This window comes from Micromys minutus (assembly GCF_963924665.1).
Source record: "Micromys minutus genome assembly, chromosome: 6".
In the NCBI taxonomy this organism is placed as follows: Eukaryota; Metazoa; Chordata; class Mammalia; order Rodentia; family Muridae; genus Micromys; species Micromys minutus.
Window position 1 is genome coordinate 78110765 of NC_137975.1, and position 12774 is coordinate 78123538.

The 12774-nt window shown below is 36.4% G+C and overlaps 1 protein-coding gene across 1 annotated transcript; it reads left to right on the forward strand.

The window, feature by feature from the left end:
• Positions 1-504: 504 nt before the first annotated feature.
• On the forward strand, positions 505-5977 carry LOC308422098 (prolactin-5A1-like; the record flags this gene model as incomplete). The annotated part of the gene is made up of 5 exons (XM_080918551.1): positions 505-535; positions 2384-2562; positions 3829-3936; positions 4814-5002; positions 5792-5977. The coding sequence occupies 5 exons, from the start codon at positions 505-507 to the stop codon at positions 5975-5977; spliced, it is 693 nt and encodes a 230-aa protein (XP_080774677.1).
• Between the last annotated feature and the right edge of the window lie 6797 nt (positions 5978-12774).

Here is a 12774-nt window from a genome sequence, read left to right on the forward strand (position 1 = left end):
ACAAACGTCTTAGTGGTTGGTGGTTGCTGACAAAGATAAAATGCTAAGGATAAATGATTGTTACTGTGCTATGTATGTCTGATGGTCATAAAATAACTTAAATTATACAAACCATTAATGGTTCTAGTAGCTTTGCAAAGAGTTAACAGATGAACCTGGGTGCCTGAAGGAAAGAAACACAGTGTTGGGAAGTGGCTACATTCCTCTCACTATATCAAGAAAATCAGACACCAGGAAGTAGATGGGACTACGATGATCTGTAACCTCGTGGAAGCTAGTCACTGTATAAAAATTAGAAAAAGGTCTATCTACAGCTACAGTAAGGTTGATGGGGCAGGTAACATTCCCTGAGGGGTCATAAGGCCCTCATCTAGGATTTTACACCTTCCTTCCTCCTGAAGACCATCTTTGGATAGCTTTGGGGGAGGTTGGATGGACTATATAGGTGGTGGGAAGTCAACTGAAGGCAGGATTCTAGGGAAACTGTGCTGGGATTGTTCAGAGATGCAGCTGTCTAAGATTCAACCACAGCCCTGTAAGTATTTCCTAACCTGAGCTCCTTAAAGCTTTACTAATGCTTAATTTTATAGCAATAGACATTTGTACAGAACACAGTCTCTGCTGTCACGTAGTACTTATGACGTTCTAATCTTAGCTGCATAAGCAAACTGTGCAGGATATCTAGAATAGCAGTTCTCAGAAAGGTTGGCCTTCCTTGTCCCAGAGATATATGACAACTATAGAACGTGTGTTGTCTTGATGGGATGGGGAGAAAAGGTGGGTAATTTACTGATGTCTAATGTGTAGAAACTAGAGATACATTCACACAGAATTCAATCCACAGGACAACTCCAGAGCAAGGAATGGCCCATCTCACAGAGGCTGTGTTGCTGTGACTGAGAACTGTTGCTGGAATGAGACCCTGGAGTCTATGGGTCTGATTTGTTACAAATAATCATGCAAGTAACACTTTCAGGTTCTTAGGCACCAAGGGCTGACTTGAGTCAACCAGATTAAAGTTCCAGTACTGGGCTAAAATAGACAACACCAGCAGATTATGTCTTATAGGGCTGAGAGAATTTGATTTAATCATAACATATTTGTGAATAAAAATGTGAACTACAGGAAGTAGCTACTTGCCTTTAATTTTTGATAATATTTTTAAGAAAATAAATTCATGAGAACTATGAGATTCATTTTAGGAAATGTAAAAAACGTGTTTTATTTAGACATTTTATACTTCTACGTTAATTGACTATAGTTATGTGTGTGTTTGTATGTTTGTGTGTGTGTGTGTGTGTGTGCGTGTGTATGTGTGGGTGGGTGGGTATGTGTGTGTGTTCATCAAGTATCAAATAAACTCAGAGAAGAACACCATCTCCCTGAAAAATGAAAGGCAATATAAATTCTGGAAATATTATTTTCTTTAATTAAACATTACATTTACTATATTGTTTAGTTAACTTGCACATTACACATTCAGTGATATATTTAATAATTTGACTAATTTAGTGTAGGTATTTATTTTTGCATGAAAATATTTTTACAATGCTCAATTTAATTTTGTACATTTCAAGGTACATTTATAAAAGTTCATATAAACTTAGTTTTCATGAAGGCCTGTAATCTATTTCCTCTTTTTACTTTTGTAGGTTGTGTATAGTGTGCACATTTATGAATATTCTTTTTTAGGCATGTATTTCATGGAGAATGAAAGTTTTGATATACAGAATATCACTCCCACAGGTTTTTTTTACCTTATTCATAAAATTGGGGTTTCTTAATGAAATATAAAGACTACAATTATGACGAGTCATGCTAACAAGCTGGTGCTGTGGACTCCAGGTCCCCACCTGTATATATACAATTATAGGGAAACTGGACTATGACACAGTCCAGGAATTCAAACCCCAGCCTTCATACATTCTTGACTAGCATTTTAACCATGAAGACATCTCCCTAGTCTAAGGTCACATTTCAATGTAAAGAAACACTCTGTGGTAATATCAATGAATATAAATTTCTTTTTTATAGTGGCGGTTGATGTTTCCTTCCTCTCTAAATAACAAACTACTGATGTGCTTAAGGTTCATGTCTGTCAAAAGCACATTGAGAGTGATTCTAAGAAATATCACTGTCACAAATTCTGAAGCTGGGTGTTGTCATAGCAGAAGTCCTAGAACCCCTCTTATCATGCCACCCAATGGAAACTGTTGACTTGATGTCTATAGTGGAAGATGAAGCTTTTCTCTCACCCCAGCTCAACTATTGGAAGGTGTGTAACAGACAGCACAGTGGCTAGAGACTAGAACAGGTTTCACTACACAACATGACTCTCGTGACTTCACATCCATAGTTTGTCTCTGAATCTCATCCCTTATAGCAGGAGCACTTCTGCTGCTGCTGCTGTCAAACTTGCTCATGTGGGAGAAGGTGGCCACTGTACCCATATGTATCATAAAAGATGGAGATTGTCAGATGGTCCTCAGCTACATTTTTAACATGACCAGTGCCACATCTGAGACCTTCAACAACCTTTCATTGGAAACGTTAAATAAATTTGTAAGTACGTTCCTAACACCTGGTTTCCTCATGAAAAGTGCCCTATGTCAATAACTGGGTGTTCCACAGGTTAAATGGGAAGACAGCATGAGCCAAAATACAAATAACACACATTCACAGGCTCAAGAAAGCATCAACCACTAGAACATGGGGGGGAAAAGTTGGTTTTATAAACTCATTAAATTAAAAAAAATTTAAATACTTTTGAATATAAATAATATATATATGATTTACTGGATTCTAATCCTACATAAAGATAATTATTAAAATAATATTTTGTAAATTTGTTGTCTTAGTGCTTTCTTTGTAAATAGTAACTTAATAGAGAGAAAAATCAGAACATTAAAGTTGTAAAGAGATGAAAAATTAAATGTTTAGACATGAAAATTAGATTTACATCTCCAGTGAAAAAAAGTAAATGTATCAAAGGTTCCCTTTTTTGATTTCTGAATTTGGAGATTTAACCTTAACATCCCACCTCATGAATAGGAGAATTTCCACAAGTTCCCTATTTATACAGGAAAAGCTATAAACAATTACCTCAAGTAGATGGAAACCAGTATTCTCAGGGAGTAGCCCCTCGATATGTTGTACAATCAGAAGTCATTATCTACACATGGACATATGAGCAATACTAAATGGACTCAGAGGATTATATTTACATAAACATATTACACATATGTACATTATGTATAGTGCTGTGCAACAAAAAGAAAATCATATAGCTCCTTCCACAGAGTGTGCTGAACTATTCAAAGAGGCCTTACTGTGCATACCTCAGAATTGCTCACATTCTCGATTCCTTATCACACACATGAATTTCATTTACTCAAGATATACCTTGGTAATTTTTTCAAAAAAATTAATTAATGAGAATTATGGGATTTATTTATTTTATGAAATGTAAAAAATTAGTAGCTCATTGAGACCTAGTATATCGCTCCAATAATTAATTGTAGGAATGTCTGTATATGTGTTCAACAAATGTCAAATAAACTCATGGATGAGCACCATGTCTTTAAAAACTAAAATTATAAAGTTGAGAGGGATTGGGGGTCACGGAGGACTTGCATGGAGGGGAGTGTAGGGTGATCATTATGTAAATACAGTACTCACAATGGCAATTCTAGAAAATCTAAGAAAATAAATATTTTTTGAAAATAAATATTTTAAGCACCTATAGAAAAATACATTAGCAATGAATAGCCTGCTCATGAGTTCACTAACTCAGTTTCAAAACTCTAACTAATATCGTTTTATTTCCAGGATGCAGAGTATGATCCACACCAGCAATTCCAGAACAGGCCGACCATGACTTGTCACACTTCATCCCGCTCAGTCCCAAACAGCAAAAGGAAGGCTGGAAGAATACGGGTAAGCCTTGATAACAGACACTATCTAGACACAAAGCTGAACCTTCAGGGATGTTCAGAAAGAATGAGGAAGGCACACCATAGAGCTCATGAAATACATGGAAAATAAAAGTGTGACTTCAAAGTACAGCCATGAATTGGTCATGAATCATTCCCAATCTTAATAACAGCTTTACCATTAAGATTGAACCTTTTATTTTGGATGAGTTCTCAAATTGATTTGAATTTTCATGGTTAAATTTATTCTCACTTGCAAGCATTTTTTTAAAGGAGCTAGAGTAGCAATTTTTACTATCAGAAAAGCACTTCCTTGGAAAGCTTTGTACACTACGAACCATGATACCAACTTTTTTTTTGATTTGGAAGACGTTTCTTGTTCTTCTGCTCTTCCACCAACTTCTTTGCCCTTACCTCACCATTCTCTAGGACATTTACATGCAGATCCAGTGAAACCCTGTCCATGTTTCCTGGGGTATAGATGTGGATGAGGCAGGCAGTGCTAGTGTGTTTTTCTCTATATACAAGCTGCTCATCTGATGACCTCCTCATAACCAATCTCACCATGATTTAAAGTAATTATCATAATATATGTGCACACAGCACACATCTAATCTGGTCTCCATGGTGATTTACTAAGCCAGCATTCTGCATACCTGCTAGGCACATAACAACTATAAAACCTAAGAAAAGGTGAAGGAAGAGTAAGTGCCTACCTGGAGCTTCTCCATGGCTAGACAAACCACAAACCACTGATTCAGTATTGCTTCAATCCGCCATCACAAACTTCACAAGCCATGAATACTAAACTAGTTATCACATACAATTCAACCTCAAGTTGTAGCCTTGTATTAATATGATGCTTAATTATTTTTGCTTAGCCTGTGGTGCTTCTGAATGTGACAATCAGAATGCTGGCTGCCTGGAAAAACCTTCCGTACCATGTAGAAAACAACATGGCTGATCTTGATGGAACTCCTTATGTTATCATATCAAAAGTTAAATTGATTGACAGACAAATCAAAAGACTCATAAAAAATCTGCAGAACATTAAGACTTTACTGAGCCAGGTAAGTGGTCTTGTTTAAACCTTATAGCTTTTGTTCTTTATGAAAGCTCTAACATCTATAATGAAAACTAAACTTGGGACTAATTCTTGCCCACTCCAGTGAAATTTAACCAGGTAATCTCATAAACAGTAGAGGGACTAAAAGATTTGTGGTAGCTCAAAAATATTTCACTCAGCACCCTCAAAACTGGGTTCTCCTGATATATTAATGATTCCTAGAAATATCATGGACAATGCCTTTCTGGGGTGAGTTAAAGTATCCCAACTATTTCAGCACAATTGTCCATAAATTTGAAGAATTTTAACCCACTGGGTGCAATCCCCCACCAATTCTGTAGCTTTGTGTCCATAATTTATTGAAAATAATTTTTGTTGAATGAAAGGAAAGCAAACTTTTCTACTCAGAGGACAAATGCACCACACATGGTACATCACTGACAGCACTGAGAACATGGGTGTTTCCTCACAAGACAATTGGTCATAGAGTCTTCATTGTCCCTTGGTCAAAACCACATACCACGTCAATAGCAATTCTGCCAACTTCTAAAATGATACATTTCCTCTTGGATCAACTATATTACAAAAATACATTCATAGTTCCTCTGTCTAGATTTTGAATAACTAACAGATTGGTAGTACCCTGGTCCACATACGGGAAACAAATGGTTTTCTTTCTTAGTATTTACATTCATAACACTTTTCAAAATATTATTCAAATTTTTCAAATAATGAGGCTGAATAAATGTTAATAATGTAAATAATAACGGGCTGACTTTCATCCTGTGAACAGGTTCATCCTGAACTTAGGGAAAATGAGGACTACCCTGCCTGGTCGGGAGAGCCATATATACAGCAATCAAAAGGAAGAGCTCAACTTTTTGGTTTCTATAGTTTGTTCTTCTGCTTGTACAATGATGCACAGAAGGTTTCTGATTATGTTAATATCCTGAGAAACCAAATTGTGCCTAGGAAATGAAAAGCTTTCATCCTTCCTATATATTTCTGGGGGTTCTTTCATTCTTCCTATATATTTCCATACTGATCCAACCCCTTAAAAGATTCAAAATTTATAGTATTTAAATGTGTGATTGGATGTAAATGTTTATTTTTTTAATTTTTATGTTTAATTTAATATAATTTCATCATTCCTCCATCCCTCTACTCCCTTCTAGCCACCCTTTGTTCCCTGCATCAATCTACTCTCTAAAAGAGGAAGTACCACAGATGGGAAGAAAGATACAGGGTTTACCTGAGTCTAGGTTACCTCACTGATACTTTGGAAATGTCAATGTCTAACACACTTAATTTTTCATCATTCCTTTTATTCACTTAATAATAAAAAATTAAACCTCTTCAAATTTGTTACCAAACTGAGTATTTTTGATGTTTCAATATCACTTAGAATCATAATAAGTTAATATGAGATAAGCTATTAGAGGTCTCATTCCTACAAAAATTTTAAAATCCCAAATATTTTAGGAACATCAGCCATTGACTATGAACCATTTTTCACAGAAAATGACCAAAAATGCAAATATTATAAAGTTTCAATCTTCGAATCACATAAAAATGAGAAAGAAAGAAAAATCCTACTGGAAAGGCTTAATGAGAATGCAAGATACGGAGCAAAGAATGGGATCCAGAAAGACCAAGATAAACTATCCCATCAGATAAGTAAAATAACACACTAAAAAATGCATCACTGTAGACTGGATAGTCAAACAAGGAAATACTCAACATTTGCACCACTGTGCTCCTAAAAGAAAAAAGAAAAAGAAAAAAATCAGCGTTGCCTGACCCCTCAATGAAGGGAAAACTGAAAACTTTTTAACTTTCATAGAAGATAAAACCTTAAAGATTCAAAGCTCTTTACAACTCCAGTTAGGGTAAATCCAGTGATGTCTACACTGATGATCAACACAGTCAAATTTCATGAATAAATTAATTAAGTAAAACAGACCTGAGAGGATGCTGCCTTACCCACAGAGGGACAAAAATTTTAAAATCTGTGGATTTGTTCTAAATCCATGACATGTATAATCAATTCAGGAGCATGTACTAAAAGAAAATGTCTAATATAAATATTAAGCCTGGACATACTATCTTTCTGAAAAAAATAAGTAATCAATTTCAGAAAACAAGATGTTTTTTTGTCAGTATGAAACCTAACTGGAAGAACCAAATCATTCTAGGATATCACTGTAGAATTCAATTTTTGCCATCAGCTTATCGTTATTAAAAATTGGTCAAAGAAACAATAGGAAACTATTTTATCCACACTGAAAACATAGAATCTCTGCTGTACTGTATCAGATAGTCAATGAAGACTGAGAACAAATGCTTCTCACTTTATTCCATAATACAGAAAAGAAGTAAACACTATGGAACTCTTTGTATAAAAACAGTATTACCATATAAGGACACAACAAAAAGAAAAAAAAACTATAAACATTTTTGATTATGAAATAATACCATACATGCAATCAGTATTAAAAACATATTGGGTTAGAAAACTGTTACCAATATAACTTGATTTTTCTAAAAAAGCAAATTGGGTAGGCCACTGAACATGACAAGTTAGTTTTATTTTAGGAATACAAGGATGGTTGCTAGTAAAAAAAATTAGCATGCTCATAAAACATGCTGCATTGTCCCAATGGAATATTCAGCTGTTACAAAAAATCCAAAATTATTAAATTTGCAGCTAAATAAATAGAGCAAAATATAATACTCTAGAAAGACAAATATTACACATTTCTTCTTGTATGTGAATGTTAGTTTTTATGCTTTAGACGTATGTGCTTAAATCCAAATGCCCACAAACAGCCCGCAGTTGTTTAAGGACTAGGGAGAGGGAAGGTCTAAGAGTACAAATGGCAAGATAAAGCAAATATGGAATAGACAGATTAATCGGGGAGGAGCATGGGATGTCAGGGTAAAAGACAGAATATTGCCAGCGTCACCTAACTAAGGTCTTTTTAAAAGCCATATGCACACCTACTACTGTAGAAATCTCCTCAAATAGATAGATAGATCGATAGATAGATAGATAGATAGATAGATAGATAGATAGATAGATAGATAGATGATAGATAGATAATAGATAGATAGATAGATAGATAGATAGATAGATAGATAGATAGATAGATAGATAGATGATAGGAAAAAATGGAACAGAGACTGGAGGAATGGCCAAACAGTTGACACCAATCCCTAACACTATTACTATATTGTGCTTACACACAGGAACCTAGCAATTCTATCTTCTGAGATGCTTTACTCAACAGCTGACTGAGACAGATGCAGATACTCACAACCAAGCATTGACTGAATAGAGGTTGGGAACCTCGGTGGAAGACTTAGGGGAAATATTTAAGGAATTAAAGGGAATGGCAACTTCATAGGGATTGATCAACAATGTCAACTAACCTAGACCCCTGTGAGCTCCAAGAGACTGAGACACCAACCAAAGAACATACACAGGGCTGGTCAGAGGCCCCTCACAGCACATAGATAGCAAAAGGCTGCTTTGTCTGGCTTCAGTGGTAGAAAATGTGACTAATTCTGTCAAGACCTGATGCCGCAAGGTAGGGGAATCCCAGGGGAGCAGTGACACGCTCTCAGAGGCAAAAGGAAGGAAGATGGAAAGATCTCTGCAAGGTGAAACTTTGGGGGCAACATTTGGGATGTAAATAAAAAACACATTAATAAAAAATTCTTACATCTCAAAAAAAAATAGGAAGGAAGAAAAGGAAAAGAAAAGAAAACCAGCAGCCAAGACACCTAAGCTAATAATATTCGAAATATAAAGGTCTTTCTCTAAAATCAGAAATGAGGTGTATCAAAACATCCCTCGCTATTACATACAATACATAATGTTAGCCAGAAAAATAAACCTAGAAGGAGAAACAACAGAAAGAAATCAAATTATCTGTATTTTATTATGTAATCCTACTTTTAAAAGATCTCAAAGATTGAACCTAATAAATACTTTCTATGATATGGAAGGTTGTAAAATCAAACCACAAAAATCAATACTTATGTAAATCATCCATGATCTTTGGAAAAATCAAAAAAATTGCTCGGGAATTGTAGCCAAAAATATAACCAACAAAGAAGGTGAAATACTTCCGAGATGAAAAACCTTAAAACATTGAGTGAGTAACTGGAGGGAAAAGTAGAAAATAGAAACAGCTCCCTGTTCCCTAATTGGTAGAATTAGCCCCTTGAAAATGAATGCATAATCAAAAACTATCTAGAGATTCAAAAGAATCCTCATCAAAATTCCAATCATATTCTTCAATAATAACAAAAACTATGAAGTTAACATGGAACAAAAAAACACTCAGAATAACAAAATAATTCTGCACAGAATGAACAATGCTAAAGATGATTTAATGCTTGGATTCTATTGAAATTATACAGCCACAGCAATAATAAAAACAGCATGCTACTAACACACTAACAGATACTTAAATTAATGGAACAGAACAGAGAAACCTAGAGATAAATCCATGTAGCTACAGCTAATTTGTCCAGTTTCTGTCATGTTTTACTGTTGTTGATTGTTGGTTTTACCAATATGGCACACGCTAGAGTTGTCTGGGAAGAAGAATCTCACTTGAGAAAATGCCTCTATTGGATTGCCTGTAGTTAACTCCGTAGCCCATTTTCTTCACTAATGATTGGTGTGTGAGGGCCCAACCCAACAGGAAGTGCCACCCCTAGGCAAGTGGACATGAGGTTTTCAGAAGCAAGCTAGGAGAGCAAGCCAGTAAGCAGTCTTTCTCCATGGCCTTTCCTTCAATTCCTGCCTCTAGATTGTCTACCTTGAATTACTGGCCTAACTTCCTCTAGTGATGGACTGTTGTATGAACTGTGAGCTGCAGTAAATGTTTTCCTTCCCAAGGTGTTTTTGGACATGATGTTTCAGCATAGCAATATAAACCCCGAGGAAGCCAGGTTCTCAGTATATGCCTTGGACAAACAAGAATCTTCAACAAACAGTATTCAAAGCTGAATATCCACACTTACAGGAAAACAACAATCTCTGTTCTAGTCTTGTACAAAATAAATCCCATGTGTGTCTCAATGTTAATTTGAACCCAGAATTCTGGAACTGCTACAAGACAACATGGAAAAAACTTTTCAAGGCACAGGCAAGGAGAACTCTTAACGAGAAGTTCAACAAATTTTGGGACGAATATGAATAACATACATTGCAGCTGGAAATATAAGATAGTGCACCTATAAATGAAAATTCCAAAGTGAGCTTTTCAAACAAATTATAGCTCCCATATAATTCAGCTGCTCTGAACTCTCCTTTGAACTACAGGAGAAATCTGATCAGCATATGCAGACACACGAAACACTTATGCTGCCTGACCTGCTATGCAAAATACTCAGTATAAAAATAACCCTGGATTCCCATCAACATATAAAGCAGTTAAGATGTGTGGTTGCTTCTACAGAGGACTGAAGCTGGTTCCCAGTATCTACATTTCCTGCTCTGACTCTCTTCAGTGATAGACTGTGGAGTTGAACTATGACCTCCAAAAAATGCTTTTCTTCCCACAGTGCTTTTGGTCAGAGTGTTTAAACACTGAAATATAAACTGACTAAGACAGGTTTGCAGCCAACCTTAATCCCAGTACCAGAGGATCTAATGACCCCTTCTGGTCTCCTCACACACCAGATGTGCATCAAATACATATACATATATTCACACATAAAATATATCTAAAATGCTTTTAAAAGAATATATATGCACTTATGTGTGTGTATGTTTTCAGACCCAATGAAATTATATTCAGTCATAAAACATAAATTATATCATCTACAGGAATATTGATGGAATTGGAGAACATTAGGTTTAGCAAAATACAGACTTACGAAGAGAAATATCTCATATTTTTGTCTGTACAAAGAACATGGAGTACAAAAGCAACATAGTTATTAACAAAAGACATAAGCAAGGTTGCTACTGTCATGTTTTTGATCAGGGAGACCCTGAGGTCCTCCATGAAGTAAAGGCTACTGCCACCACTGTGAGGTGCACAGTAAAACCACATGGTAAGAGCCTAATGGTGAAGATACAATGCTCTGTTTTCAGATATGGACAATTAAGTCTGACCTGAGCTGATCTCGTCTGTGTGCTTGAGGCGTTGACAGCGCCAATCACACTGTGTTGAATATACCAATGGGTCTGCTCTGCAGCATCCTAACACAATCACAAAGCCAGGCGAAAATAACCAGTGCTACAGTAGGGATGGAGTTCTTAGGGGTACAACCAATTACTCTGGGCTTAGATGAAAACCCTGTTTTATGTGAAGAATTCAGATTTTATACTGAAAGCCATGTCAAAACTCTGACTGAAAAGGTTCCAGGCTCAGCAGGAGAGCTTTCCCTGTGGTTTGTAGAAACAGAGCTGAAGACCCCATCAGCCTTCTCTACAGGCATTTACACATGCATATTGCTGTTGTCATTAGCCTAGGTTGCAGAAACAAACTATGTGGTGGTTGGTGGTTACTATGGGGTTACTATGAGAGACTTATCCTAGTTCAGCTGCTGAGAATAAGTTACTGACACTGGAGCACAGTAATAAAATAATTTTAAAAGATGTGTCACCATAGGTCAGAAAAGACGGCAAAAGAATTGTTCAGATATTTAAGAGGCCAAATAAAAGGTTGAAGTTAGAAAATCACTATATTCCTCTTGTTGACTCTCAGCATTAGGAATAAGAAGTGGCTTGTTCGCATACGACATTACTTGGGGCTGAGGCGAAAGGCAAAAGAAGAAAAATAATAGAGACAGAGCTAGGAGTGTGGTGGTGCTGGGGCCATTAACCTGCTCTGGATGTGTAGAGTCGTGGAAACTTTACCTGGGATTCCAGAACCTGACTCCTGCACAGCTTAGGGGGACCTATAGTAGAGTATATAGGTGACGTCTAACTGAAAGTAGGGCTCCACTGCAGGGAGAATCCTGCCTTGATACCCATGCTGTTTGTGAGTTCTGCAGACACGCAGCTCTCTTCAACACAAGCACGTTCGTTCTTGTAAGTCATCCCCACCTCGCGCTCCTCCAGTCTCACTTCATAACGTTCTTCATCTGTGCTTGGGTAGAAGATGAGTCGGAGCTACACCTCCTTAGAAGAACTTTCTGGTCTTTGTCATATAAGACACTGCACAGGCCCGTTGTTTGTCCCAGGTACATGAGGCAACGCACTTTTATGTGTTGCCCCAATTGACGTGAAGAGGAAAAGTGAGTATAACCTATTTGGGTTCAACATTAGGAAGATGTCAAGACGGTCACTTATCCCCAGGACAACCACGGAGCATTTTAGAAGACCACATCGGAAGGGCTGAGCTCTGAAACTGGAACTTATATGAGAATGTGACCTTACGAGTCTGTGGATTAAAATTGTCCAAGCTCTTCCAGGGAAAAGAAATATTTTATACATGATCATATACATATGTGTGTGTGTGTGTGTGTGTGTGTGTGTGTGTGTGTGTGTGTGTGTGTATTCCATGATTTGAATTTACTAAACTCAATTTCTACTTGGACAGTCTAGCATATGTAATCCTAGCAGATATGAGCCTCACACTGCTTTGAGATTTGGATGATGCCAATAGCCTTGTTAAAAAAAAAAACTGTTACAGATATTTCTCCTTACATTCTCTATGATGTGTTCAGAAACATGAATTAATAACAACCATGAAATTTATTTTTGCAATGTGAAACAAAAAATTGTACCTCTATTTAAATTCAATTTAG